The sequence below is a fragment of the Colobus angolensis genome, unplaced genomic scaffold, assembly GCF_000951035.1.
Source record: "Colobus angolensis palliatus isolate OR3802 unplaced genomic scaffold, Cang.pa_1.0 Scaffold123, whole genome shotgun sequence".
In the NCBI taxonomy this organism is placed as follows: Eukaryota; Metazoa; Chordata; class Mammalia; order Primates; family Cercopithecidae; genus Colobus; species Colobus angolensis.
In genome coordinates, this window is record NW_012113475.1 from 1,431,788 (window position 1) to 1,444,568 (window position 12,781).

At 36.1% G+C, this 12,781-nt stretch overlaps 1 protein-coding gene across 8 annotated transcripts in view; it reads right to left on the reverse strand.

Annotated features, from left to right (window-relative positions):
- Positions 1-4,705: 4,705 nt before the first annotated feature.
- The window catches only part of SNCA (synuclein, alpha (non A4 component of amyloid precursor)), a 116,758-nt gene continuing 108,682 nt past the window's right edge, over positions 4,706-12,781 (reverse strand). For 7 of the 8 annotated variants that reach the window (XM_011932618.1, XM_011932642.1, XM_011932600.1 and 4 more), the window contains exons 5-6: positions 7,851-7,934; positions 4,706-5,313 (exon numbers count right to left, since the gene is read on the reverse strand). In XM_011932618.1, the coding sequence (XP_011788008.1) occupies positions 5,281-5,313; positions 7,851-7,934 (117 nt within the window). In that variant the 3' untranslated portion in view covers positions 4,706-5,280. The remainder of the gene's footprint in view (positions 5,314-7,850; positions 7,935-12,781) is intronic. The other variant, XM_011932649.1, reaches the window with a different exon arrangement.

The following is a 12,781-nucleotide window of genomic DNA, read 5'->3' on the forward strand; positions in this document are numbered from 1 at the left end:
TTTATTGGAACACAACTTAGCTTTGACATTTACAGATACGGGTTAGCTTTCATTTCATTGCAAGATAAAAGGCAATCTGGTATTTAGTTTACCTGCAAAAGGCAGTTAGGAAGCCCTAGAGGAACCTAATTAAAATGCAGCACATTTCCAAGGCACCATCTCTTGCTGTGTTGCCATAGAAACAATGAGGATTTCTGTCACTGACCTTTGAGGGAGTCTGAGGATATATTTTCATAAGGTTCATAAGAGAAGCCATCCTAGTACATTAACCTATAGTTGCAGATCGACTATACGTTATGGAAATTCCCTATGCAATCCTAGCTGATTTTAAAACCAAATTATACTAGCAAAACTTACTAAAGACTCAAACTAAGGGCTCTTTGAAGGAATGTGGTTTAACTGCTTCCAGTGTAAGATTTCAAATAATTAAGGATAATGTAGTAGCAGCAAAACATTAAAGAAAACCATAGGTAATTACACAAAGAACATTGGAACTAAAATCATATTTAAGAATAGTTTTAGTGTTATATCTATTCTATTGCATTTTGGGTTCTTCAATTCTATGCTTATTCAAAGGATAAAATGAACATTACTGCATCAAAAAACTATACCTAGAAAATCAAAGTTTATTATACATTATTAAGTTGCTGCTATTATTTATACATACAGATTCTTAATTCATGCCCTTTACTATTTATTTATAACTTCATTCATTCCATTACTAAATATGTATAATTGACAATCTTAGTTATACTTTAATTTATATTTTTTGGCTATTTGACATCAGCCAAGTAACCATGCCATGATTCAACAGAAATTTACAAAGCCCACCTTACTGTAGACTGCTGCTATTATTGTATCAACATCTGTATCTTTCACTGAAAATAAATAACTTAGTTCTATAATCAGAATATGCCTGGTTTAGTTACAAGGAAATATCTATTAGGTGTTAATTTCTCTTAGAATTAGAAATCTTGGCCAGACATGGTGGCTCACACCTGTAATCCCAGCACTTTGGGAGGCCGAGGTGGGTGGATCACTTGAGGTCAGGAGTACGAGACCAGCCTGGCCAACATGGTGAACCCCATCTCTACTAAAAATACAAAAATTAGCTGGGCTGAGATGGTGGGTGCCTATAATCCCAGCTGCTCGGGAGGCTGAGGCAGGAGAATCATTTGAACCCTGGAGGCAGAGATTGCAGTGAACTGAGATTGTGCCATTACATTCCAGCCTGGGTGACAAGAGCAAGATTCCGTCTCAAAAAAAAAAAAGAAAAAAATAAATAAAATCTCTGTGTATCTATAGATATATGTTTATAGATATATAGAGAGACATATATAAATGAGAGATATGTGTATATATGTGTGTACACATACATATAGATGCACATTGTGTGTGTGTGTGTGTGTGCGCGCGTGTGTGTGTATATATGTTTGTCTTCAGGCACCTGAAGAAAAACAAATATACTAGCAAAACTTGCTAAAGGCTCAAACTCTAGTAAGTTTTCTTTGGGTGCCTGAAGAAAAACAAATATCTAATAATTATACCTAGAAAAGTGGAGCTATCACCCCATTTCCTAGACTTCTGGAAGTTCTCTTAAATAGCTCTGTGTCCTCACTCAGACACTATGTGGCCAAGGGGCTGAGAGCACAGATTGTGTGATACTGTAACGTTGGGCCTCTTGGCTCTGCCACTTACTGGCTGTGTGGTCATGGGAAAGTTATTTAGCCTGAGGGTGCCTCCATTGGCTTATGTATAAAATTAGAATCATAATGGAACCTATTAAGGTTGTTTTGAGAATTAAATGACTTAATATTGATAAATCACTTACATCTATATTTGACACATAATAATTTGTCTAAGTATAGCCAATAACAGGGACAGAGCTCATATGAAAATGTCAGCCCTGTTGCACTCTTGCCCTGCCCAAGACAGAAAGAACTAAATAGGATGAACGCATTCCAGATAAAACGCAGAGTTCCATTAGTGTGTGGACGAGGCAGTCTGTCAGGTTTACAGACTGGAAAAGAAAATGTGTTTTCTTCCTCAGTATGGATTTAGACGGCACCATCTTTGAGAATTGATGGTTGTCTTTGAGATGTGTGAATGCATAAGTGTGTTTGTGTTTAATCCAGTAGTGAAAAGGAAAAGCTGTTTTTCTTTCTATATACTCACTCACAACACTCAATATTTCCAGAACACTTCATTTCTACCACCACATGTGTGTGTGGGGTGTGTTTTCTACACCAACCAATTCTCCCATTCTTTGTGGCTATCAACTGGGTGTCCCATAATTCAAATCGGACATTATCTACCTGGAGTTAGCATTGACCCACAGGTTAAGGGCTCAGTTTTACAAAATTTTCCCCCTCCCCACTGAAGATGACAATCACAAATGATGAGTCTTCATGTTACTGATAACTTCTCTTTGACTTGGCTACAAATCCAAGGCCTCCGCGGCCCTCTCCTCAGGTTTGATAATTTGCTAGTGTGACTCACAGACTTCAGGAAAACCGTTTGCTTACTAGATTACCAGTTTGTTATAAAAGGATACGACTCAGGAACAGCCAGATGGAAGAGATGCACAGGGAAAGGTATGGGGGAGGCGTGGGGAGCTTCCATGCCTTCTCTGGACACACCACCCTTCCCAGCACCTCTGCATGTTCACCTGCTTCAAAGTACTCTGAATCCTGTCTTTCAGGGATTTTTATGGAGTCTTCATCATGGAAGCATGGTTGCTTATTAACTCAGCTCCTCGTCTCTCCTGTCCCCAGAAGATGGAGATGGGGCTAAAAGCTTCAAGCTTCTTATCATGGCTTGACTTTTCTGGTGGCCAGCCCCAGTCCAGGAACCCAGCAAGAGTCCCTTCATTAGAAGAGAAGATATTACTCTCATCCAGGGACTTAGGAGCTCTGTGTCAGAAAGCAGGGTCAAAGACCAAATATTAGAACAAAAGATGACCCTAGCACCCCTACCACTCGGGAAATTACAAGGGTTTTAGGAGCTCTTTGTAAGAACTGGAGGCAGAAACCAAATACATATTTTCATATATGTATATATTTATTATATCACAAATAGCTACATACTGGACGAGCCAGAAAAATGAGGAAACATATTTGCATCTCACACTAGTGGAGAGATTCTGAAAAAGACCCCACTTGGAATACCAAGCCACACATTAGATTGTTCTGCTCCCAATTGTGTGCCAAAGTGCACTCTGAACTGTTTTGGTAAAGCCCACTGTGGAGTCATATGAGGCTGAATAACTTGGGAGAATGTATGTCTGCAAAATAAACCTAGGGCCGGATTGATCCTCAGGCCACTTGGCAGGTGAATGTCTCAGGAATGAATGTGAGACAAGTTTCCTGAAAAGGCTTCTGTGACTTATAGAACTTTTTGTTTAAGTGCTTGGTCCCAAATAAACTATTAAGATATATAAACTACAAAATAATTCACTGCTCATAAATAACTGCCAGATAAATATTAAGGGAAGAAACACTTTAAAGGAGAATTTGTATCCACATAAATCCCTAAATTCATGGTCACGACTTTACTGATCTCAAAATGTTCTAGGTCATTGCTGTCAGTCTAGTTCTGTCCTCTATTTCTTCATTTAATACCAATGCTTCTAATTTTTTATAATATGCTGCTTTAGGTAGATTTAAAATATATCCTAACTGCCGTTTTCTAACCTTCCTGAAATATACTGTTCAATAAAAAATCCTTTCCTTGCTTAAACATAACTTAAATAAAACAAGAAACTTACCATTTCTCTCTAGTGTAAGATGACACATGCAGCTTAGCACTCTGTAGTAGTCTTTTTTCAACTAGCTAAAAAAGGAAGTTTCTATGGTAACCATCCTTATAGTCACTCATTCCTGCTTCCTGCCTCACCAGTGCCCAATATATATCACATGACTCATGAATACATATAAACTGGTAGCATGTCTAGAATATTCTGTCTTGAAGTTATACTTTCTATTAGTGACTTTTAAAAATGACTATGCCCCAGAATAATTAAAAAGAGAAACCAAAAAATTTTTAAATTAATTTATATAGAGTTTTTCACCATCAAGTTTATTTTCAGCACCCATGGGGAGTTAATAGATCTTCCCTGAAAGAGAAAAACCTTTCCCAAGGAAAAATCCTAGAATTCATATATTTGGCAACATTTAAAAGAGACCATGAAATTTTTATCAGTCTGGAGAACTGATCTTCTTTAAGGTGACCCTGATAGTTCCCAAAGATGTTTAAAGGCATTTCCTGGAAAAAAGGGGAGCAAGAGAAAAAGGAAGAGAGAGAGAGAATTTTTGATGATTTTTTTTTTTTTTAAAGTGGGGACTGCTGAGTTAAACAAAGTTAACCACATTGTCTCAGAGCCCTGAATGTGCTAATATGTGTCTCATGGATCTCTAAGGAAGATGTAGTCAAAATCATCTTTTACACTGCTTAGTTCCCTGGAGCCCACTTTTTTTTTTTTAATCACAGCCACTTAAGGCACCAGTGCATACCAAAACACACTTCTGGCAGTGTTGCTTCAGGGAATTCCCAGTGTAGGGTCAATGTTCCATTTTCTCTACCTCTTCTAAAATTCCTCCTTCTTCAAATACCTATTAATAACTTTATGTCCATTGTGTCAGTTCTCAATTCATGTTGCTTATAAGCAAGATTTTTATTGTTAAAGTGAGATGGGATAAAAATAAAATTTTTTTGCAATGAGACGACATTTTATTTTAATTCTCACCATTTATATACAAATACAAGTTAATAAAACACATCACAAAATGGTAAAATTTCATAGTTAGTATTTATAGGTGCATAGTTTCATGCTCACATATTTTTAAGTATTATATATATTAACAAATTTCACAATACATCATTATTCTTAGACAGTATCATTAAAAGACACCTAAAAATCTAATAATATATGATAGCAAATCACTAACAACTTCTGAACAGCAGCAACAAAAAAATAGTGAGGATTTAGAAATAAGTGGTAGTCACTTAGGTGTTTTTAATTTGTTTTAACATCATAGATTGAAGCCACAAAATCCACAGCACACAAAGACCCTGCTACCATGTATTCACTTCAGTGAAAGGGAAGCACCGAAATGCTGAGTGGGGGCAGGTACAGATACTTCAATCACTGCTGATGGAAGACTTCAAAATACACTGTAAAAACTTTGAGAAATGTCATGACTGGGCACATTGGAACTGAGCACTTGTACAAGATGGAACGTCTGTCAGCAGATCTCAAGAAACTGGGAGCAAAGATATTTCTTAGGCTTCAGGTTCGTAGTCTTGATACCCTTCCTAATATTAGAAAAATCAAAAAGACAGCACGCACTGTTAGTGTAAGTTTCAATCACGCATCAGCACTGACAGCCAATGAGATAGGAAATGGCTCATCACTTACATTAAAATTTACACTCAATATTTTTGCAAATATTCTGCAACAAACATTATCTTATTTTTAGTAGTTGTGCCTTTCCTGTCTGATATAGACGTGAACTGTGGTAGTAATCAGTTAAAATATCTAGGTTCTAATCCAGATGTGCCATTTAATGATCATATACCTAGTCTGGTAGGACAAATAAGTTGGACTGGCTGATTCTTAGTTTCTTCACCTGTAAAATGTGAGAATAAAATCAAGCGGTCTATAAAGCCTTTTCCAGGGCTAAGACGCTCTAATTCTCAGAAGGAAATTAAGACATTAGAAGGCGAGGTACATTTTCCCTACTTTCACTCTCCCCCTTGAAAATTTCATCTTCATCTATGGCTTCAATTATTAGCTGTATTTCAGACCCCAAGCTCTCCATACGATATCTGGAAAGCATCCACAATACAAATATTAATGATTTAATTAAAGGGGTCAGATTATTGCTCCTAAAGAGCAACTTTAATAATATCAGGATTCTGCTTAAAAACAAACAAATAAGCATATCTTCAATAACTCAAGTTGTTTTCTGAATAGAACACAAACTTAAATGACAAGATTGTCCTAATACTCTATAATTTGTCTTTGACTCATAGCTGCAAGTTCAATCTATGACCATTTTCCTTGTTCCTAAGCTTGAGTCATGATTATTTACTGTTCTCAGATATATCCATTTGCATTCTCAGACATATATGCCTTTGCTTCTGATATTCCCTTGTGCCAGAACGTCCTGTTTGTTTTGCCCTACCATATCTCTTTCCCCTTCCCACCCAGATCAATATCACCTCCTCAATAAAACTTCTCCTGATTGATTGAAACAGATCCTTTAAAATGTTATACTTTTTAGTATATCTTGTATATCTTTGCTCCTGTGATGCCTGGTACGTAGAAGACAATCAATAATGTTTGTTAAAGGAAGAAATCATAATGAAAAAATGAATGAATGAATTTCTATTTTTTTCATCAAACCTACCAGACTGTAAACTCCTTATATCCTGGTAATGTCAGTTACACTATAGTTTTCTATAGTGTTTAGTATTGTGTCTTGCATAAAAGACCCCAAAATATTGGAAATTCTTATTAGGCAAACAATTTAATCTCAATTTCTATAAATTGAATTATTATCAATATGCTTTGTGTGTGTGTGTGTGTGTGACAGAGTCTTGCCCTGTTGCCTAGATTGGAGTTCAGGGGTGCCATCTCAGCTCACTGCAACCTCTGCCTCCTGGGTTCAAGCAACTCTTGTGCCTCAGCCTCCCAAGTAGCTGGAACTATAGGCATATTCCACCATGCCTGGCTAATTTTTGTATTTTTAGTAGAGATGGGGTTTAACCATGTTGGCCGGACTGGTCTTGAACTCCTGGCCTCAGGTAACCTGGCCACTTTGGCTCACAAAGTGCTGGGATTACAGGTGTGAGCCGCTGCACCCATCCTCGATATGCCTTTTAATAATGCCATGAGGAATAATACATAACCTAACCTCAACATACTTGAACTCAATTTTTAATGGAACCATCATACAGTTTCTTTTCTTGTGATATCTTCATTTGGTTTTGATTATCAGGGTAATATTGGTCTCACAGAATTAGTTGGGAAATGTCTCCTCTTCTATGTTGTGTAAGAGATTTTAATTGGTGTTAACTAATTAGTATTAATTCTTCCTTAAATGTTTGGTGGAATTTACCAGTGATGCCGTCTTGGCCTCGGATTTTCTTTGCAGGTAGGTGTTTTTTTTTTTTTTTTTTTTTACTAATTTAATCATTTAATCACTTCACTATGTTATAAATCTATATAAATCTATTCAGATTTACTATTTCTTCTTGGGTCAGTTTTATTCATCTAATAGTATTTTCTAACTTCCCTTTTGATACATTTTCTATTAAAATACTTTTATTTTCAATCAAAATAAAATTAACAATCATATTATGTTGTTTAAAACATTACACTGGAATATATCAATTGTTGCAAATAATACATTTATCTTTTCATTCTATAACTTGTGTGTGTAACTTTTATTTTACTGTGCAATCATCCCACTGGAAAAGTATGGCAAAAAATAATTACCTTCCTTTGGCATTCCGTTGATTTCCCTAACTTTCCATTTAGAAACTTATTTTAGAATGTATAGTTTCTAAAAATATATTCTCTAGTGCAGGGGTTAGTAAACTTTTCCTGTAAAGGATCAGGTAGTAAGTATTTTAAGCTATGTGGACTTAGATATGATTTGTGTTACATCCTCTCTTCCTCCTCCTCCTCTTTTTTTAAGGACCCTTTAAAAATGTAAAAACCATTCCTAGCTTGAAAGTTGTCCACGTAACGAGCATGTAGAGAGCAAATGATTCTCACTAAGCAAGAGAAATATGACAATGACAGGTTTTTGGTACTGTTAGAAAGATTCAGCTTGGACTCCTACCTCAGAAGGCATTTCATAAGCCTCATTGTCAGGATCCACAGGCATATCTTGTAGAATTCCTTCCTGTGGGGCTCCTTCTTCATTCTAATATTTAAAGTGAGAAGCACAAAAAGAACATGATGAAGTAGTATTTTTCACTTTTAAAAATCAGAACTATGTTTCGGAAAAATCTTACACATAGGGATGTTGGCCAGGGATGTTGAAAATCGCACACCTTAATATAAGTACTGGCATTCTAAACTCTGCAATGCCTTTGGGGAAACATTGTGGCAACATGGGTTACCAACCCTCAAAGTATGTAAAGTTTTTGCTCAAGTAATTCACTATTTAGGAAATAATCCACAGCTACAGTCCACAGATATTCTTCACAAGATCAATGACAGCAGGAAACAACATTTTTAGAATTGTTAACTAAATGTTCAATGAATAATGAAGAGTTAAAAAATTATTGCCGGGTGCTGTGGTTCACTCCTGTGATTTCAGCACTTTGGGAGGCTGAGGCAGGTGGATCATTTGAGTCCAGGAGTTCAAGGCCAGCCTGGACCACACAATGAAACCCCAAGTCTACTAAAAATACAAATAAGTAGCTGGGCATGGTGGCACATGCCTACAGTCCCAGCCACTTGGGAGGCTGAGGCAGGAGGATCACTGGAGCCTGGGAGGTAGAGGCTACAGTGAGCTATGTTCACGCCACTGCATCCCAACCTGAGTGACAGAGCAAGACCTTGTCTTAAAAAGAAATTATAATTCAGCTACTCGGTAGATTATGATAAAGACATGTATTACTATTACCTGAGAATTATGTAACAACAACCTATTTATGGTATAATATTTAGCAGACTATAAAGTGTTATTTGTATTATAGATACAACCTACACACAATTCAGATGCAAAGGTAAAAAGTTTGGAAGAAAACACAATAAAATATGAAAGTTATTTTGTTGGATAGTTATGTATGTTATTTTGACTTTTTTCTAAGTGTTTAACTTTTATAACCATTTATAACGTAAAAGCATACATATTTAACACAGTGATTTTAAATGACAACAAATACACAAATTCTTTTCTGAAATTTAAAGACTGAGACTATACATATTGAAGGGAAATAATCAAATACATGGTCAGAAAATTTTTCTTGGTATCTCTTCCTAGACAAAGAATACTCAAAACTCAGCCTGAAATGGTCATGGCTTTGTTGATATTCTTCACTAAATACCTTTTGTTGCTTTGCACTTATTTTAGCAAAGCAATTATAAGAAGATGAAGTTAACTGAAAATTCAAAGAACAGAGAGGCAATGTGAGCCTTAATGGACTCAAATAATCCCTCAGCCAATGCGGCTGATTTTCAACAACATGTCTGATGTAAAAAAGCCTCCCCATGTCTTCACATGGAAGTGACTGACAGGGAGCGAAGTATAAGGAAATGGATGACAGTAAGAAAAGGTCAAATTAAAGATCATGCTTATGGTAGGTGGGCAGAGAAGCTTATAGATCATTCTGCCCTTGCCAATGCCCTTTTTATAAACTAAAAATATCCAAATAATAGATACATTAAATAAAATACAAACCACCCCAAACTACCTCACTTTAAAATGTGGAGTAAAGATACTGTTTTCATAGTGTTTCACTTCTTGGTACAAGTGAAGGATACGGGCTCTGCTGCGGGGTAGCTAGGCACAAGGCTTCCATGTCACAGGACTTGAGCTCAAGTCCTAGCTTCTCTACATGACAGAGCTTTTGTGATGCTGAGAAGTTTCCTATGCTTTTTTCTGCGTGTCAATTAGCCTTAGTGATCAAATGGGGCAGCAAAACCTTCTTTGCAACTGGGAGAAGCAAACGACATCATTAACTTTCTCATTAATATTTAGATTACTGTTAGGATAGCCAAGTATAAGGGAAATAAGGCAACTTTTTTCATGCATTTTGAAACTGACAGAGATTTGATTTTCTAATATAATTTGTTAGAAAATTTTGATATGGACTAGACAAGTAAATATGGCGGGCCTAACCTGTTTGATGATCAAAAAGGAGTTGTTACGGCAGAACTAAGACTGATGGATGTTACTGGATATGTTTATATGCTATTTGGCTGAACTCTGAAGGATGTATGCAGATGTGCAGGTTAGGTGAGTGTGTGTGTCTACATGGTTCCAGCCTGGGTGACTGGGTGTGTGTGAGAGCACCCGGCAGTGATGGAACAGCGTCCTGTCCGGGATGGGTTCCCATATTGCTCCCTAAGCTGCCAGGAGAGGGTCTAGCCACCTGCGGTCTCCACTAGAATAGTTAGGTAAGTTATTTGACTTGTTTGTATTAATCTTTCATAAACGTATATATAGCTCACTTTAATTTCAATGTTTAATATCAGAAGTGATTTATCTTTAGGAGTCTGATGGTGTTTTTGTGACCAGAAATTTGCCATAGGAACTTAATTCTTGCTTATATCAATTGCCAATGGTAAAACTGGTTTTGTTATACGTTGTTTTGCTTCAAGTCACAGTTTTCAAGAAACTATTGATGAAGTTAAGTGAGGATTTACAGTATTATCTGCCCTCTGATGGAAGTACATACACATCACCATCTTAAACCAAGACCATACTAGTCTAAGTGGGCTATTGTTCACTGACCCAATAACTTCATCAAACAGGAACAAGTTACCCTAGGGATAACAGCAGAATCCTATTCTAGAGTCCAAATCGACAATAGGATTTATGACCTCGATGTCGGGTCAGGACATCCTAATGGTGTAACCACTGTTAAAAGTTCGTTTGTTCAACAATTGAAGTCCTACATGATCCGCGAGGTCAGGAGATCAATAGCATCCTGGCTAACATGGTGAAACCCCATCTCTACTAAAATACAAAAAATTAGCTGGGTGTGGTGGCGCACCTGTAATCCCAGCTTCTCGGGAGCCTGAGTCAAGGGAATCACTTGAACCCAGGAGGTAGAGGTTGCAGTGAGCCCAGATCACACCATTGCACTCTAGCCTGGCGACAGAGCGAGACTCCGTCTAAAAAAAAAAAAAAAAAAAGAAAAGAAAAGAAAAGAAAAGTCCTACAAGATCCGAATTTGAATTTGATTCACATTTAACTATCACTGACAACTATAAGGGGCGAAAAACATGTTCACTGTTCACATCACTGGCTACAATCAGCAAATTTTGCACTGTGAAAAGCTACACAAGACAAATAATACATCTAATTTCACCAAGTAAATTGCAACAAAAAAGAAGTTAGTGGGAACCTACAGATTAAAGTAGAAGTGAGAGAGAATTAGCCAATTGCAACCTAAGAACTTTATTTCATTCGTTTTGGGATCCCAACATAAGCAAATGGAAAACACATATGAGGTAGTTGGGGAAATTTGAACACTGACTGGATTTTTCAGAATTATTGTTTATTTCTTTAGGTGTGATGATATATTGCAGTTTTACTTTAAAAAGTTCTTAACTTTTATAAATTAATTGTTTACAGATCAAATAAGATATCTATCTAGGTTTGGGTGGGGGGGAAACGGGTGGGATATAGAAGAAACATGAGTTTAATATTTCCTCAGTTTTAAAAAGTATATACAGTAGTCTCCTTTTATCTGTGGTTTTGTTTTCCATGGTTTCAGTTACCCACCATCAACTGCAGACCCAAAATACTAAGATATTTTGAGAGAGAGAGGGAAAGAGAAAGCAAGACCATACCCACATAACTTTTATTCTTATCATAATTGTTCTCTTTTGCTATTAGTTATTGTTGCTAATCTCTTACTGTGCCTAGTTTATAAATTAAACTTTTTCATAGGTATGTAAGCATTGGAAAAAACAGTATGTGTAGGGTTTGCTGCTATCCGCAATTTCACGTGTCCAAGTGGGGGTTTCGGAATGTATCCCTGCAGATAAAGGAAGATTGCTATATGCTCATTTCAATAGTTATTTCTCTGACTATGTTTTTCTGAATGTGATATGTGATCTCAATTTGTTGACTCCATAACATTCACAGATTTTAAGCATACTAAAATATTTGGCAGCTATTCCAAGAGAGAATATAACAACAAACACTTCATATGACCATCAGACACAATTTTATCCCTGTATCTGTATATTTACTGTTTCATAAACCTATCTCTAAAACCATTAAGTGTTATCTATAAAGAACTATCTTATTAAATTTCAACTCCAATTTATAACTGTGCCTAATTATAGTTTGGCTGTAACAAAAAAGAACATTAAAATTTGCATTTTATGAGTATTAATGACTTGTTTTCAAAATGTAGTCATACTTGAAGGTATGAAATGCACTTTATTTTTACCACAAACAAACAAACAAATTTTCCAATATAGCAAATGTTAAACACTTTGGAAAAAAATCAATTTTTTTCTCAAATTTTCATTACGATATTATATTAACTCAGAATATGTTAGGGCAATAAAATAAATGGGAAAAATGTCTTGATTTTGGTATATGTCTGTATGCTTAATAAGAGATCCTACAGGGTAGGGTATAGAGACATAGTAATAAAATACCTTTATTTTCTCTCTACTACACCCTATCCCTGGAATATCTGTAGACTTTTTTTTTTTTTCAAATGAGATTGTTTTACGAACAGTGAAATAGACTCAGTTCAGTATCTTATATCTGCATTTGATACACAGAAAGAAAAATGGTTATCAAAAAATTACAATGGAATGGACTTTCATTGCTAATAAGGAAAGACTTAAAAGCTATATTAGGAAACAGAAATGGCTGAGACTGACCTCTTTCACCCTAAAAAGCCTATTCAAGTTCTTTTTAAATAAACCTGTAGGGTTGAATAGCCAATATAATCAATTACCAGCTGGTACTCGTCTCAGCTGAAGTGCTCTATAAAACAGATCATGAGATGAAGCTTCACTGCTAATAGTTTATTGGGAAGTACAATTCTAGGGAAGTGAAAGTGAAGGAAA